The following is a 17168-nucleotide window of genomic DNA, read 5'->3' on the forward strand; positions in this document are numbered from 1 at the left end:
TACCCTCATGTCGTTCGACACCCGTAAGATCTCCGTTCATCTTCAGAACACAAATGAATATATTTTTGTTGAAATCTGATGGCTCAGAAAGGCCTCCATTGACACCAATGTCATTTCCTCTCTCCAGACCCATAAACGCACTAAAGAAGTTTAAAAATCCATCTCACTACAGTGGCTCTACAATCATTTTATGAAGCGACGAAAATAGTTTTTGTGGCCACCCCCCCCCCCCCCCCACACACACACACACACACACACACAAAAAAAGAATGATTAAATGATTAATAAATAGATGGCCGATTTCAAAACAGCTTCCTGAAGCCTCAGAGATTAATGAATCAGTTAATGAATGAATCAGAATTAATGATTTGATCGTGTGTCAAACTGCTGTAATCACGTGACTTTGTCAATGTGAATCGATATATATATGCTGAATCATTAAGCTCCAAGGTTTCAGGAAGCTCTGTTTTGAAATCGCTTCATAAAATTATTGTAGAGCTACTAAAGTAAAATGAATTTTTTTAACGTTTTTAGTGCCTTTTATGGGTCTTGAGAGAAGAAATTACATTGGTGTCAATGGAGGCCTTTCTGAGCCACCGGATTTCAACAAAATATTTCATTTGTGTTCCAAAGATGAACAAAGGTTGAACGACGTGAGGGTAAATAATGATATTTTTCATTTGTGGGTGAACTAACCCTTTAATATAAAATAAATAATCAGTTCAGTATTATTTGGCATTCAGGTTGTCATTCAACCTAGTTTTTCCTCTCCATTGTTATTACTTTACTTTTTTAATGGTTCTATTAAAGGGGTGATAAATTAAAAAAAAAACCTTTTGATCTATAAAAGGTCATGGTAATATAAGAATATCCTGTAAGTTTCAGCGCTAAAAACATCTTTGTTAGTCAAAGAAAAGCTTTGATAGACATCAGGCCCAAAAAAAGATTGTGTGTGCGCCTTGACGTCATTGTGTGGCGAAACACCGCCTCTACCGAATAATAAGCACGTCTAATTCACTGGCCCTACCCACCGACTTGTGGAGCTGTTTGGATGCAAGCCGGCAGCAATAAAAATGCCGATAAAGATTGCAAGATATTGAACTGTTCCTGGTTGTAGAAGAACTTCGGCTCAAATATTATGAATGTGTGGTTGAAATTTATTTTTAATGAAGTTTCAGCTGATGTGGGGAAGACGCTATACATGTGTTTGCTTCATTGCAGAATCGTTGGTAAACAAGTCTCAGATCAATGCTAGATTTACAGATATATTTAGATTAAAACAGTGCTGTGCTTTCTAAATTGGATCCGCCAGGAGTGGTGTAGCACACGTATGTGAGTAAAACATGTTTTTTTATATGTAATAGTAGGCTATTGCAATGTTATAGATTGTTTTGATTATGTAGTGATGGCCAAATGATATATGTATATGGCATACAATAGCTTTTACAATTTAAACCACTACTGATTTTTTTTTCTTTGTGTGTGGGACATGTTCCATTAGGATGTGATGCCCCCACCAATAGAACCCAACACATATCAGAAGAGACCCGCAGAGACCACAATAATTTCCATTACAACCAATACAATTCCCATGAAAACCATTAAATGCAATAGAATTTCAGTAAAAGTGTTTGTTTTTTGTTTTATTTATTTATATATTTTTTAGCATGGCAGTATCATGTGTAAAAGCACATAAGAAATACAGCCGGCAGGTTTCAAACCTGTCAACACTGATTGGGCTGTCAAAGCAGTCAGGTGGTTCACTACAGGAGTGAAGCAGTGTGTTTGCTTCAGAAGGCATTTTCACGTGACTAGTGCAAAGCCCAACGTCCCAGGCTATGTGTTTTCCAGATGGGCTACCAAAACGTAAGACTGTCGGCAGGCCGGTGAATATCAAATGGTGAAATAATATTCCTTTCTTGATCTGTGATGTTCACTCTCTTGACTTGACATTTGAAGGGCACGCACTTCCAGTCCGCGCTTATCCACCTATAGGGTGGGCCATGTACAAAAATAACATTCCAATCAATTGCAGGTGGAGAAGCCGTAGCCGTAGACGTTTACTTCCAGTTGCTAGTGCGGCAGGCTCATTAAAACCCAGTGTTCAAGACATCGTCTAGTGTAGAAAAAAAGGCAGAATTAAGCAGTATTTCCACTTGCTGTTGTGCAGAATTAAGGCCGTGTCCAGCAAAGCGTTTTTTAGCCAGTTGAAAACTCCTTGCTGTGAGCGAGAGTGTTATGCACTATTTTTTTCTCCTCCGTTTTCCTCAAATAAGCAAGGAAGCACCTGTGGTGATAAAAAAATATTGTAAATGAGCAAAAGCATATGCTTTGTTTACATCTAGCTTGACTCTCCCACAATTGTGGTGTTTTGAAGTTGTAGCCTAACTAGTTCAAAACCTGCCTTGGAATGCAGCATTAGACCAAACCAACAAACTGTCTCTTTATTCGAATCTACTTTTATCATTTAAAGTTTATTTTACATTTTACTTGTCTTTTTTAAATAAATCTCAGGTTGTGACTTTGCTTGGAACGCTAAGTCGCGAGTCGTGGTTTGAATTCGGTCATTTCGGTGGAAAAAAAATTCACAAAAAAAAAGTTTCACAGGAAAACCTAATAAGTAATTTTGAAGATCCTTTTAAAAGATAAAATTGTTTTTTACGGGGGGACTTAGAGAACATCTTTTTTATGGTGCAATAAGACACCAAAGTTTTATTGTGGAATCGTTTGCAACTGTTGCATTTTGGCGGAACTTTTGTAGGTAATACTCTCTGACGCTTTCGGTCTTTTCCCTCTATGAACGGTACGCTTTTGTAAAGTTTTGGGAAGGCTGGTTACTGAGGCATAGAAAGCGAAAGAGCCTGCTGGCAAAACTGTTTCAGCAGAACCTTGCGTTCACTTAGAAATCTCGCGATATCTGTGCGGAGCACTGAAGCGCTGCTGTGTCAACACCCCGCGCGCACATCCCTCCTCAGCTGACGGTGACGCCGTCTGCCTGCCGAGAAATTCAGATTGCAGCGATGAGGTGAGACCGTTGTCGTTATAGCCGTTTATCATTTAGACACGTCACACGTTAATTTCTACCATATCATCCCAAACATGGTATTGTTTTAATGCCGTGTGCTCGAATCACAACCGATCTACAAAATCCCAGACATGAGTAGCTTCATGACTTCCTATGGAAAAAGTGGTGTAGGCACGTCTTTGCACTTGCTCTAGATTTGAATTCATATTTTTTTCCAATGAAATAACAATCGACACGTTATTATTCAATTGAACCGGAATCCGCTGCATAGTAGAAAGTATCGATGCATGAATGGCTAACGAGGAGTTTTCACGGATAAGCTCGAATGTTTGCAGCTTCCTCCCACAGTAAGAGATGGTGTCAAAGAGCTGCATTGTGTCCAGCAGAATGTGAGGGGTCGCCTTTGCCTTTGAAATGGACACGAGAGCATGGCAAATGTATGTTCAGTGTATTTTGAGTTTGCCGAATAATAATTGACCTGAATTTAAATCTAAAAAATTATCTTACATCGAAAAATCCACATGTGTAGTCAGCTCGTAAACATTTGTTTATTACTATACCCGCATATTTCGTTTGTAGCCGACATCATTTTGTGTTGTGCTATGACGCCATTCACGAAACGAGCCAATAGCTGTTCATTATTATCAGCCTCTTGGTTTGTCACACGCCAAATGTTCCAGAGGAAATGAACGGTTTTGTTCCAACAATACATTATTTACTGATGTTTCCTATATAACAATGTTCTCTGCACTTCCCGCAAGGAAGATAATAATCATATTAATATTTAATGTATTATTAGTAGCCTGTAAACTGATTCAAAGTGATATGAGACCCCTGTGGCACGGGGGGGGGTTACATTACATTATTTACTAAATAAATCTGTTTGAAATACAACACCCTCGGCGTTATGTAAGTGATACTGTAAAATCAGTCGGTTAATATGCTTAAATAATCCCTGACAGGATTTATCTTAAAGTATCCAATAAGAAAAAAGAGGCAAACACTGCAAAGTACAATATGAATTATTTGTTAAAGTTACTTTTTTCTATGGACTGGTTAAGGCTGAACTATACTACACAATTTTTTAGATCTGACCAGATTATTAAACACTATGCGTCATACACTTGCCGACTGTATATAAATGGTTAATGGCATCATCATGCGCTTAATGACTGATAATCACACAACACTCAATCACGACCAACCAAACAGAAAGAAATTTAAATGTTGTGTCATGTAAAGGAAATATGAAATGTTGCTTTTTTTATTGCATAATGATAATCACAATGTTGCAAAACACTAAACCAAGTAGTTTGGATGCTAGTTTGACTTCCCTTTTCTGATTTGTTTTCCTCTACTTCAGAGTATGATGCATGCGGTCTGGGCTGTCGATTATGTAATGGAGTTGAGGTGAGAATGGCACTTTCTCAGTCAAAATCAACCAAAATGGGAAAGTCGAGACTATTCCGCATTTTTATGATCGTGGGTGCCGTCTTCATGATCCTCCTTATAATCATATACTGGGATGATGTGGGGGCCTCTAATTTTTATCTGCACACAACCATCTCCGGGCCCCATCCATCCCGTCTCTCTCCACAGGGCCGCCGTGACCCTGAAAAGAAAATAGAAGAAGATAAAGAGAGCTCGTTCTTAATGGACATAGATGCTTTTGTCAACCAGTTTTTAGAAGGAACCGCAGACCCCACAGAACAGGTGAGAGGAGAACCGCCACCTGGTGACCCTCACAATCAGTCCTCTGAGAAGTCAGATGAGAAATTTGTCCCGAGACGAGAGTGGAAGATCCATTTGACGCCAATTGATCCTGAGAAAAAACAGAGGCAAGAGAGTAGAAAACAGCTGATCCAAGATGTGTGCAGTAACAGGAGTTTTTTAGAGTTCCCTGGAAAGAACAGGACTTTTGATGACATACCCAATAAAGAGTTGGATCACCTCATTGTGGACGACAGGCATGGGATTATTTACTGTTACGTTCCCAAGGTGGCCTGCACAAACTGGAAGCGCATCATGATCGTGTTGAGCGAAAGCTTGTTATTGGATGGCGTGCCCTACCAAGACCCTCTAGATGTTCCTCAGGAGCTCATCCATAACAGTAGCCTGCACTTCACCTTCAACAAGTTCTGGAAGCGCTATGGAAAGTTCTCACGGCACCTCATGAAAATCAAGCTTAAGAAATACACCAAGTTTTTGTTTGTCAGGGATCCTTTTGTGCGACTGATCTCTGCCTATCGCAACAAATTCGAACAAGAGAATGAGGACTTCTACAAGAGATTTGCTATTGTCATGCTGAAAAAATACAGCAATTACTCCGATCCCCCGGCGTCAGTCGTGGATGCTTTTGCTGCTGGGATTCGCCCGTCTTTCTCAAATTTCGTTCAGTATTTACTGGATCCTAACACAGAGAAAGAGATGAATTTTAACGAGCACTGGAGACAAATTTACCGTCTGTGCCATCCCTGCCAGATAAATTATGATTTTGTGGGGAAGCTGGAGACCTTGGATGATGATGCTGAGCATTTGTTGCGGATTCTCCGCGTAGACAATGTCGTCGAGTTCCCGCAAAGTCATCGGAACCGAACGGTCAGCAGTTGGGAGCAGGATTGGTTCGCCAGCATACCACTGGAGTCCAGAAAAGAGCTGTACAGGCTCTATGAAGCCGACTTTAAACTCTTTGGATATTCCAAACCGGAGAAGCTCTTACATGAATGATGTGTCCATCATCAACTTTACTGGGGTGCTGAAAATATTTTAACAGCACAATAAGTACGGTGATAGGAGTTCCTGCTACGCAGCTTTTTCACATGATGCTGTTTAAAAGTCTCTTTCACATGGCTCGCGTCCAAAGGATCAATGTTTGTTTAGTCCTGCAGGTAGATAGTGCAATTGGACCATCTGCTTTTAAAAAGCATCTTTCTAGATTCAAAAGTATAGAGCCATGCACATTGTGCTGGAAACAAAAACAAGATATTGTGACCATAGATTCAAAATTTGTTCCCATGTTTTGCAAATAAGTTTGCTTATTTTAGTTCAATTGTGGCCACTTTGTACTAATTTGTTCCCTTGTTTAAGTCTAGTCTTAGCAATGTTTTAACCCGTTAAAAGTTTCACTGCTAGAGGTCGCTTATTTAAAACGATAACCAAGACATAGCTTGATGACGCAGTGATGGAGCATGGAATTATGGGTGTTGTCGTGTTCACCTCCACAAACGTTTTCCCTTTATTGGGTTATCTTTAGCAACAGAAGCTTCTGAAAATGATAAGGAATCATTGTTGTCCGTCACAAATGCGCAAAACAAACAACTGGCTTGCTGTGCTATCAGAAAACGTTGGCTTTGGCGCTACAACTGCCACATTTTTCAGGAAGTGCACTGTTTTAATGGTTTCTTCCAACAGTTAAGGGTAGGGGGATATGACACCATTGAGAGGTGACGCAATGACAGCCGGTGTTACTGGTTAACATTGCAGATCAAGTCAACAAAATATGTGGCATTGTTTTAGTGGTTTTTGACCATTTCAATGCAAAAAATGAACATATTTTAACAGGACATTTGAACATTTTTGTTGTCCTTTTCTTATATTTTATCAATCATAAATTAGGTATCATTCGAATTGCATTGCATTACAATGAAAATGGTCATTCAAATCCTTTTAGCGGGCTCGGTTTTTGTGATATCAACTTCAAATCTGGTTAGGAATTATGGCTTTGATTTTCTTGCACGTTTAGAGCCCAAAATATTTCTTAATATAGTTCAGTATGTTGGATTTACTGTAAACAAACTTCTATAACTTTTTTACAGTTTAATTTAAAACAAAGTGCCTTCATGTCTGCAGTAACCTGCTCTGTGTCCTCCTTTAAAAAGCGTGCATAAACTACAACCATTTTTATACCTATGCTCAAAAAGTGGAGGTGACAGTTAACAGGTTAAATACATTTTAAAAAAATGGAACGAATTAGTATAACATTGCCATGATTGAATTAAAACAAGTGGATGAATTGTTAAATTGTGGCCATGAATTAAGTTGTGGAAATGATATCTTCATGATGACTTCCTGGCCACAGTATCTTTATTTTTCGCCGACATGACACGTGCGTACAAATAAATGTGTTGTTGCATTTTTTTATTTATTTTTTTCCAGTTTATATTAGTTTTATTACCTTTTTATTGTAGTTTATTTTTGATGATTTACCAGTGCGTTTTTTTTTTTTCTGTTCTTTTTCTGCTGCCTTTGACATCAAAGCTAATGTTAGTCACTAGTGAAGAGTTTGTGTCTGTTCATGTTCAGGAGAGTTCTTGTAGTTCACATCAGGACGTACTTCTTGACACATTAAGAAAGCATGTCCCTGGCTGCACTTCAAAAAGATCAGTGATGTATGACGTTTAACGCTGTTAATTTTTTAAAGCTAACGCTGTAGCTTCATGCTTTACACCATGTATACGCTTCAGTGCATTGGGGGGACGTTGGTGCGAGTCATGTGAAAAAGACTTTAGGTCTTTGTGGAGCTTGTGGGCATTGAAAGTAGTACTGTTGTGAATACTCGTTCCTTGCACACAGGTTAAATTTCCTCAGTCCATTTCCTCGTAACCCCCTAAATGTGTTACTGTTTGTATTTGTATGGACCTCATGGACAATTTGGAGAGAGACAGTTAGATGGTTACCTACTCAGTGAAAGCTGCACAATTTTCTTTGTTAATATATCAAACAGTGTTTTAAAAACAAACTTGTCACCTCATCAGTATTTTTCTTATATTTGTTGGTCAAAATGGCTGTTATAATTTCAACAAGGGACAATTTTCCCTCAGTTTTTAGTTGTATGTAGATGTATCCGTTATTAGTAACCACCAAACTAAAATATCACAAGAAATAAAAAAATACTGTACATTTTAGCAAGTGCACATATTAGAGTATTTTAGAATATTTTTGTAACCTTTTACAATTAAATGTGAAAAGTGAAGGCGCTTTTGTCCTTGGAAAAAAGCTAGATAACATTTTGAAATGCAAGCAAATATTTGACACTTTTTAAAATCATAAAGGTGTCTGCTGCTCTTACAGCAGTTTTTTTCTTTTAAGCTGGTGCATTTATTTGCCTGTTCAATCTTTTTTTTAACACCCAAACCTCAGTTTTTTTGCTTCCATGGCAATGTTTTCTTTTCTTTTTTTCACACATGTTGTTGCAACCTTTTAAAGTACTTTTATTGTACAAACGTGCCAGTGTTCTGCAGTGAAGCAAGTTAATGGAGTAACTGACATCAGAAGATATGTCTTTGTAACAGAGGCTGGAGTATTCAGATTACGGCCTGTTCTTGTCAAGGAAATCTCGCCTTTGATCCTTTTCTTCTGTTAGTGTGTAGCAGTGTCTGATCTGCCGCATGCTATAGATGTCAGCATGTGTGCCTTGCAGTCCTTCATAAATATGCATCACTCAAGAATATTGTAGCAAACTATTCATTTCTTGCTCTGGTAAAATAATGGCCTTGTTTGCATATTGTTTAGAAATAGAATTGAAGGCACAGGGTATTTATTTCTGTTTATTTTTTATAATTGCTTTAGGGAGTTGAAGCACAAATGTCATTTTGTGACATTCTTCCGTCGTTATTTGAACGTGGGCATGTGCAAAATTAGCATTTAAGGTTTATTATGATTATTTTTAAAATATTTTCTTTACTAAGAAAGTATAGGAAATATACTTTACGTCATGTTTTTGTGTCACATTTTGCACATCCGATCACATGTATAAAACCAATCTTAAAGGCAGATGAGAGAATGGAAGAAAGTGGATTAGACTGTATATTATAGTAGTAATAGGATTTAAAACTGTGGAGCACAAGTGTAGCAGAATTGTTATGGAAGTGATGGGCCAAAGGGAACGGGACGCCCCAGTCCAGCCAGCCTTCAGGGGAAGCCACAGTTCTGGAACGCCGCACTGTTGGGCCCATTTGGTAGCAGTGCCTTTGGAGAAAAGTTTACATAAAAAAAGGTATTTTTGTATGCGAGTCTCTGGCTTGCTTAACAAGCTTCTATCAAGCTCCTACTTTAAAAAAAAAAATGTAGTGCTTATAATATGTTTTGCATCATGGAAAAATGGAAACGATTTTTAGCCACAATTCTGCCGGTGCTGTAGAGATTTGTCAAACGAGTTCCAAATGCTCTTATTTCATAAATCACAAGTTCTGTTACAATGGAAAAAAGTTTTTAAAGCACGTGTGCGGTTGCCTATGCTGTTGATTTCTGTTTTAAAATGAGGATCTGTGTTTTGTATACAGTTGGTGCCACATTGTACAAAGAAAAAATGTTATGTTCAGTGATTTTCATGCCAATATTAATGAAAAAATAGGTTTTATTTGAATCTGATGTACGTTTTGGTCATAGGAATTTCTGAGTTGCATGAAATATTTTTTCAGGAGATCATGTTGAGTGCAAAAGGGAAACATTTGTTACATTAAATCAGGTAGTCAGCCTAAAATGTTTTTTTTACATTTGGTTTGGTTTGCTTTTTCCCTGTTGGCCAATGTACATAGCTTTTCTTTTATTTATGATATTATTTAAAGCTTCAGTTTCAAAAGAAAAAGAAAAAAATCAATAAAGATCAGTGCATGGTGCAAACACTGTAAAGCTGTCATCTGCCCTTTATTTGTTTCACAGAAGTGCTGTTCATTTAAATAACTACATTTATTCAGTAAAAGAGCTCTGCTGAAGTTCAGCCTGATTAAAGTGTGTATATTGATAAACTGTCAGTTGTATCCCAAATTGTTCTACAACAAATGACATGTTCAAATTCAAAACATTATAAGCAGAATACATTTGATAAAATGTCCAAAATTAAATGATCCTTTTAAATGCTACAAACGAATTTAGCCTTCACATTATAATGTACAGTATGAAACGTTTCTTTTGATATTTGCTAGAGATTACATTTGTGTATGTGTGTGTTTAAATATTAACTTTATGTGAGTGTTAGATGACTGGAGAGGGTAGCCTGATTTAAATATAAAATATGCAATTAAATATCCAGTATCAGCCTACAAATAATTAAAAAAATAATAAGGGAAAAAAAGATCCTGTAGGCTTGTAGATATTGTGCATGAGTGCATCCCTAACAAAAATACACAACATATGCTCCTACTACAGACTATTGGCGAGTTGAGGCTTCATAACCACTAGATGGCACAGAAGTACACAAGTTCACTACGCATGTTCGGTCGACAGCAATCTTATGGCTCGCGGAGAGATAATCGCACCTCCGGTAGCGTGAATGGATTGCCGGATCTGCGGGCTAGAGCAAGATAAAACCCATCCTTTAGCAGTATTTATTTATAGCACCTAATTTGATAAAACAGTCTGTGACTATGAGTAATTATTACCCCAAAATGTACGCTCGCATACAAGTTCGAGGGAGGTTATTTATATATCATTTAGCTCTATGCACGTGCCAGTGATATAATATTATTAATATAATATTATTAATAATAATAATTAACGGACTATTCTTGATCAACACAGTGTCCAGATTTTTTTTTTTTTTAAGATTGCCCACTACCTCCGGGAAACTGGCTAGTGTCTTGTTGGATAATAGGCTACTGCTATTTTACAGGAGTGTTACAGCTGTTAGGACTCACTTTGGTATTTGTGTTCTTTTGTGTGCTGTAGGTATAACCAATGCACTGAAGCAGACAGGAATCTGTCTTCCTCTGACCATAGAAAGATCAGTGTGGAACAGTGTGATCATGAGGGCCACACAGATGGACTGTGATTTCCTTTACATCATCCTTCATGGCTACAAGAAACACTCAGACAAGGCAGATTTTAATTCCAACACAAATGTGATACATTTTTTATGTATGCGCATAAACATCACTCTTAACTTTTGAACATGTTATGAATTATACAGCTGATGTTAGTTAGTCTAGCTGTCTTCACTCTAAAAAAAAAAATCCACTCAGGATCATAAAGGTGCATGAGCACCATATTTGCCGTGTTTTGAAACAGTATAGTGTAAGGATTTACTATATTAAGAATGGCACATAAATGTTACTGTCAGCAGACACAATAGAGGATTTTTACGCAGAGCTAAATGGGTAGCTTTATCTTTGTATAGACCCTAAAGATATTTGCAATAAAAGGTTAATGCAATATGCAGCATTCATCATTTTCATCCGCAGGCTATTCCAAAAAGATGAATTAAAATGTTAACACACTATTTTATAATCTAAAAATATATATTTACCCTACTAATTATAAGCCTCTAGAGCAGTTTCTGAGTCTATGCAGCTTTGGCCTGTGGGGAATATGACTAATTATTCACTACAGACGCACAAAAGCACATTTGAAATTAATAGGAAATTAAATGATTTGAGATTTGAAATGGCAAAAATTATCCTGAGTCCAAGACCGGTTATAGCTATTTCACTCACCATTATCAAACAGACCCACAGATTGAACAGAAGAGGAGATGTCTGCCAAGGGGTTTGAAAAGTGACATTCATTTGTTCAAAATGATACTCAGGTATTTTGTGCTACTAATTGAATCAGAACTGCCAATTGATTTCCTGCCTCTAACTTTTTGTCTTTGAACTAAGGATTTTCTTTTTTTCTTTAATGAATGTAGACACGTTCTACAGTTTGTGATGGTCCAGTGCTGTTTGTGCATGTCACTGTAATCCTTTTTAACACCACTCTAATGAGAAATGCTAATGAAAATGGTCTGCCAATAGGTCGCGTGGACTGAGCGCATATAAAGTCTGCTCAGTCATGTTTTTCCTTCACAATGAAATCAGTGGTGTCAACCGGCGCACTGCCCTCTTATCGAATTAGATCGGCTGAAAAGGTTATAAGTTTAACCCTTTCATGCATGAATCACAAAGTAATATTTTTTCAATGTTTGTTCTTACTTTTAAACAAGGGAAAAAAACATACAACTTATTTGTATATATATATATATATATATATATATATATATATATATATATATATATATATATATATACACACACATATACACATACATACATGTGTATATAAATATATATATATATATATATATATATATATATATATATATATATATATATATATATATATATATATATATATATATATACACACACATATACACATATACATACATGTGTATATAAATATAAATAATTCAAATCAGGATAAAAGTATAAATATTTGTTATTATTCAAATATAATATATTCATATTATATTTGTATGCAATAGAAATGAGCCCAATTTTGGTTTGGTTTGTATCACAGTTTTACGTTCATATAAATACAACTTGCAGACTATCAACATCACGTAGAAGGGAACAACATTCAAAAAAGTGTGCCTGTTACAGATTCAACCCCTAGAAGGAACTCATTCTTGATTAAATCACAAGATTTGAGAGTCATTCAGGCAGAAATCCCTCCCGTCAAACCCTTTGTCCAATCTCATCACATGGTACTCAAACTTTTTTCAAAGTTTCACAGGTCCGTACAAGCAACATACATACAATAGAGCAAAGATACAAATAATTATGCGAAACATTTTTTCAAGTTAGGCTATATGTCTAACATTATTAATTTTCTTCAATTTCTGTGAAAACTAAATTAATCAAATGTAAAATAACATTGCATATTTAACCGTATAAATTAAAGATTAATCATTATTAAACTTACAAAAGCTATTCAGTCAAACACAGTAAATGATTTACTTGCCTTTTGCCGTTTGATTAACATGAAAAACACAGACAGAAGTAATATTAAGCTGCTGTCTCTTTCAATGCATTGCTCCAAAATGACTTTAGGCCTACAAATGCTTTGTCTTTCTCAACCGTATAAGCTCACTTAAAGGCGAACTTCAGCACTGGGAAGATGAATCTGTATTTATACTGGGTTATTAATGTAGTAGTAATTTGAAATTTTCTTTTTCTTGATGTCCCACTGGCTCTGGGTTTACTGAAAATGAAGAGACCACAGCAATATCTGGCCCAGATGAGGCACTAGGTCAGGTGAAGTGATGGAGACTCCAGGATCCTCAGTGCTCACACCCATCTGCTGACATCTCAGATCCTACAAAAATGCACAAACATAATACAAAAGCACTCATTTAAACAGCACATTGTCATTTGATTTCTGTATTAGAAGTAACTAAATGATCTTACTTTATATTTTTGTTTCAGGTTTTCCCCACACATGACACCCGTGTCTTGCAGGCCCTGCTCCACCACAAAAGCTCTGCAGCAAATGCAAAGCAATGAAGAATCAGAAGTGCTGAAATAACTCTGTTTGAAATAAAATACAACTTAAGATTTAAATAGATGTTTTATTCATTTCTGTAGTGTACTGACTCAAAGTCTTTGATGACAGCATTCCTTCATCAGCCGCTCTCCACCAAATACACCCCCCCCCCACACACACGAGCTCTTCTGTCCCTGTAACATCAGACAAGATTACCGTTACCTATGCGAATTATGTTCAATACTACATTTAAATGTAGTTGCTGATGTGTTAATGTTCCTCAGTTTATCAACAGTACTAATGGACAAATTAAATTGATAACTTATGTTTAGTTAATGTAAATTTGTTTATTTACATTGCTCAGGTTCATGTAAAGTAAGCCGAGTTGACAACAGTGAACTCCGCATTATATCACACACACCATTCTGATCTATTCAGATGTATCAGATGTCTATTTTATGTTGTGATGTGCTCATCTGCAATACTTATCAAAAATTCCTGTCCGATGTTAAATAAACATTTAGTAAGTATCTTTATCTTTAAGATGTATATGTAATCAACTTTGGAGACGTATGTGTACTGAAGCTCCCCTGTTAGCTATATACACAATAAAACGTGTTTTTACAGCACAATCACAACTATTTAGACAACTTTACACCTTCAACAATTCAAAAGTTTACTCTACAGAAGCTCAACAAATGTGATTTGAACACAGAATCGTGATTTTAGTTTGTAATACTCAAGTTTGAAAACACCCGCATCACTTTCCTCCACGTATCCTTTCCTGACGTATCCTTTCCTGTGGCCTTATGGGAAGGCAGGGATAGAAAAGGATCCGACGATGAGTGCTTCACAATCTGGGCGGAGCACAGTAGGCCATCCGGGGATTTCTCGCCTACTATTTTATGATTATTGAGGTTTCGAACATACTACTCCTTTCACGTACTGTTTTCGCCTACTATATAGTAGGTTAGTAGGCATATTCAGACGCAACTTAAGTACACGTACGTCCGAATCTCGCGAGAAATAGTCCAAACACCTGGTAGTTCTCGCCTACTCTTTTATGAATACTAAGGATTCGGACATACTTTTCGCTCGCCTACTGCTTTTTCCATACTATATAGTAGGGAAGTATGCAATTCCGAACGCAGCCACTGTCTGAGATGTGGTCACGCTTCGGATAAGCGCACAAATCTTCTCACAGCGCGCGAGAGAATTCTCATTTGCATCTTCTGGCTTGTGAATGTTTAAATTGCAAGGCTTTAAGGGTTGGTTTACCCAAAAATTCAATTGATGTCATTAATGACTCACTCTAATGTCGTTCCACACCCATAAGAGTTGGTTAATTAGAATCTTTTGAAGCATTGAAAATACATTTTGGTCCAAAAATAACAAAAACTATGACTGGGAAAAACTAAAGATCGCGTGTCAAACTTCTGAAATCACGTGACATTGGCGATCCGAATCATGAATCATGAAGAGTGAAAACAAACCCTGGAAGAGAAGACAATGCTGAATAAAGTCGTAGTTTTTGTCATTTTTGGACCAAAATGTATTTCCAACACTTCAAGAGATTCTAACTAACTAACTTATGTCACATATGGACTACTTTGATGATGTTTTTATTACCTTTCTGGACATGGACAGTGTTGAATGATGAGCGGCAAGGCAAAGTATAGTGTGCATTCACTTTCATTGAAGGAACAGAAAAGCTCTCAGACTATATATAAAATATATTAAACTGTGTTCTGAAGATGAACGGAGTGTGGAATGACATTAGGGCGAGTCATTAATGACAAATTTCATTTTGGATTAATTAAACCCTTTAAATGAGTTTAGTTTAAAAAGATAGCAATGTGTGCTGTTCAGGTCTCATTTGCACTTGTGCGCTATAACACCCGGCTGTGATAGCGTTCCATCAAAAGAGGGGAGAGAGCGGATGAGTATCTGTATCTAAACATCTGCAATCATCTCCCTGGGTTATTTCCCGGGGACACGTCAGCTGGACTTTCAAATTTTTTTTTTTTTTTACACTAACAACAAGGTCAACTAACAGCAATATTCCAGCATTTCCCACTATGTGGAGGCTATCTATTGACAGAAACCATCAGATGCATCGTCAGATTTGAGATAAACCGCGGTAAAGGTAAAGGGGAGCGCGGGGCACAACGCAGGGTTAGCTGTAACACACGGTTTAATTTTTCCACACATACCAGGATGACGAAAATTAGTGTATTTACGAGTTGTCATGTCAACACTGTATAGAGAAAAAAAAATGCACTAAAATTAAAACTCTTTGGAAGATATCACTGAACATATTTACGGTAGCAAAAGTAAATGTTTTCATCTTTGTTTTTTTGTTGATTTAAAATGAGACAAATCTGATATTATTTTAATCTTATATCTGTTATTAACAGTTTAGATGGTTCTTTAATGCTGATCTAACCAGCAGAAGACAAGAGCCGTGGTTTAAATCCCAGTTGCGCAGATGGGGTGCATTGTAACAATAGGTTGTAACACTGCATTACAATAAGCCCCTGTTTGAACTATGCTATTATATTCAATATTTTTAGGAATTCTATTTAGGAGTGAACTTTAACTGAGAGTCAATGTTTAGAAATGATAAATTATTATTTGGCAGTTTGAGCTTTATCGTTGAGTTTTGTGTTGTTTATTGTAAAAATAAATATATATTTTTAATAATTAAAGAACACCAATAAAAAAAAGTGATAATTGTATTTTATTGACAAAATATTTTAGTTCGTCTTGGATTTTTTATTCAGTAACATTTTAAGCTGCCATTTGGTCATGTTACAATGTGCCCCCTTATGTTACAACATGTCCCACCAATGTCACATTTCACTTCCATTCTTTTGGGGTAAATCAAGAAAAAAAACTATACACTGTATTAATGAAACAAAACCACATAACTGTACTAGACATGTGAAATGAATGTGAGAAAAAAAAAAAAACTTTAAACCCCAAGTGGATTTACACAAACTGAGAAAGTCAAAAAGCGTTAGGTTGTGCCCCGTTTTCCACTACCCAGACATCAAGCTTTCCATACAACCTTCTATCTGCTCACTTATGCTTTCTGTGGAAAAAAATGTGAGTAAAGCATTTAGCCAACCTTGCAATCATATGATTTATAAGGCCACCATATATGGTTTTGTACACAAGAATCACATGCTGGTCTAATAAATCATTTGATTACAAGGTTGGCTAAATGCTTTACTCAAAGTCTTTTCCGTGGTTTTGTGGAGTCCAAGGTAAAAAAGTATATGCCCCTAATTTTATCATCAATTTCGAAAACATTTAATTTCTGAGGAATAAGGCAGGTATATTTCCATCAATGTCTGTGGATGTTCCTTACTTCGAGGTGCCTGGAATAGTGCTCTTAGTTGACCTTGCTTTTAGTAATTTGTTTTTTGAAAGTCCAGCTGACGTGTCCCCGGGAAATAACCCAGGGAGATGATTGCAGATGTTTAGATGCAGTACTCATCCGCTCTCTCTCCCCTCTTGATGGAACGCTATCACAGCTGAGGCGATATGACTGTAGACAGAGGGTTAAAGCAAGCTATCACACATCTGCCATGTCACTAAAGTCAAAGCATCTGTCCCTCTGCAGAGGAGGTGATAGCATTGTAGGGATGGACTTGTTGTCATCTTGCTGTCTCCACAGGACATAAGTGTCCTGTAAACATGTTTTTAAAAAAGATGACAGGCTGGGCTTATGGCCTGCCTGGCAGTACATCAGCTTTCTAAAAAATGCTGAAATTGTGTCAACAGCAAAGGGGGTCAATGACGTGCACTCGTTTTTGGCCTTGATCTCTTTATATCTGTATATTTTTAAATGTTTTAATAACACTGGTAAAATAAGCATATGCCATTTATTTAATTAAAC

General features: G+C 36.7%; 1 protein-coding gene across 3 annotated transcripts; it reads left to right on the plus strand.

Annotated features, from left to right (window-relative positions):
• The first annotated feature begins 1848 nt into the window (after positions 1–1848).
• chst12a (carbohydrate (chondroitin 4) sulfotransferase 12a) lies at positions 1849–9649 on the plus strand. Of its 3 annotated transcripts, XM_067420165.1 has the most exons (3): positions 2936–3025; positions 4389–4435; positions 4625–9649. In XM_067420165.1, exon 3 carries the CDS (start codon positions 4679–4681, stop codon positions 5750–5752), a length of 1074 nt encoding a protein of 357 aa, XP_067276266.1. In that variant the 5' UTR covers positions 2936–3025; positions 4389–4435; positions 4625–4678; the 3' UTR covers positions 5753–9649. The 3 variants fall into 3 exon arrangements, with proteins under 3 accessions (XP_067276256.1, XP_067276247.1, XP_067276266.1); XM_067420155.1 differs by lacking the exon at positions 2936–3025 and adding an exon at positions 1849–1866 and having other exon boundaries at positions 4389–9649; XM_067420146.1 differs by having other exon boundaries at positions 2909–3025; positions 4389–9649.
• The last annotated feature ends 7519 nt before the right edge of the window (positions 9650–17168 follow it).

This window comes from Pseudorasbora parva, chromosome 2 (genome assembly GCF_024679245.1).
Source record: "Pseudorasbora parva isolate DD20220531a chromosome 2, ASM2467924v1, whole genome shotgun sequence".
NCBI lineage: Eukaryota > Metazoa > Chordata > Actinopteri > Cypriniformes > Gobionidae > Pseudorasbora > Pseudorasbora parva.

Coding starts and splice junctions, on each gene's coding strand:
- chst12a (XM_067420155.1), top strand. CDS start 4,442: ATGGCACTTTCTCAGTCAAAATCAACCAAAATGGGAAAGTCGAGACTA.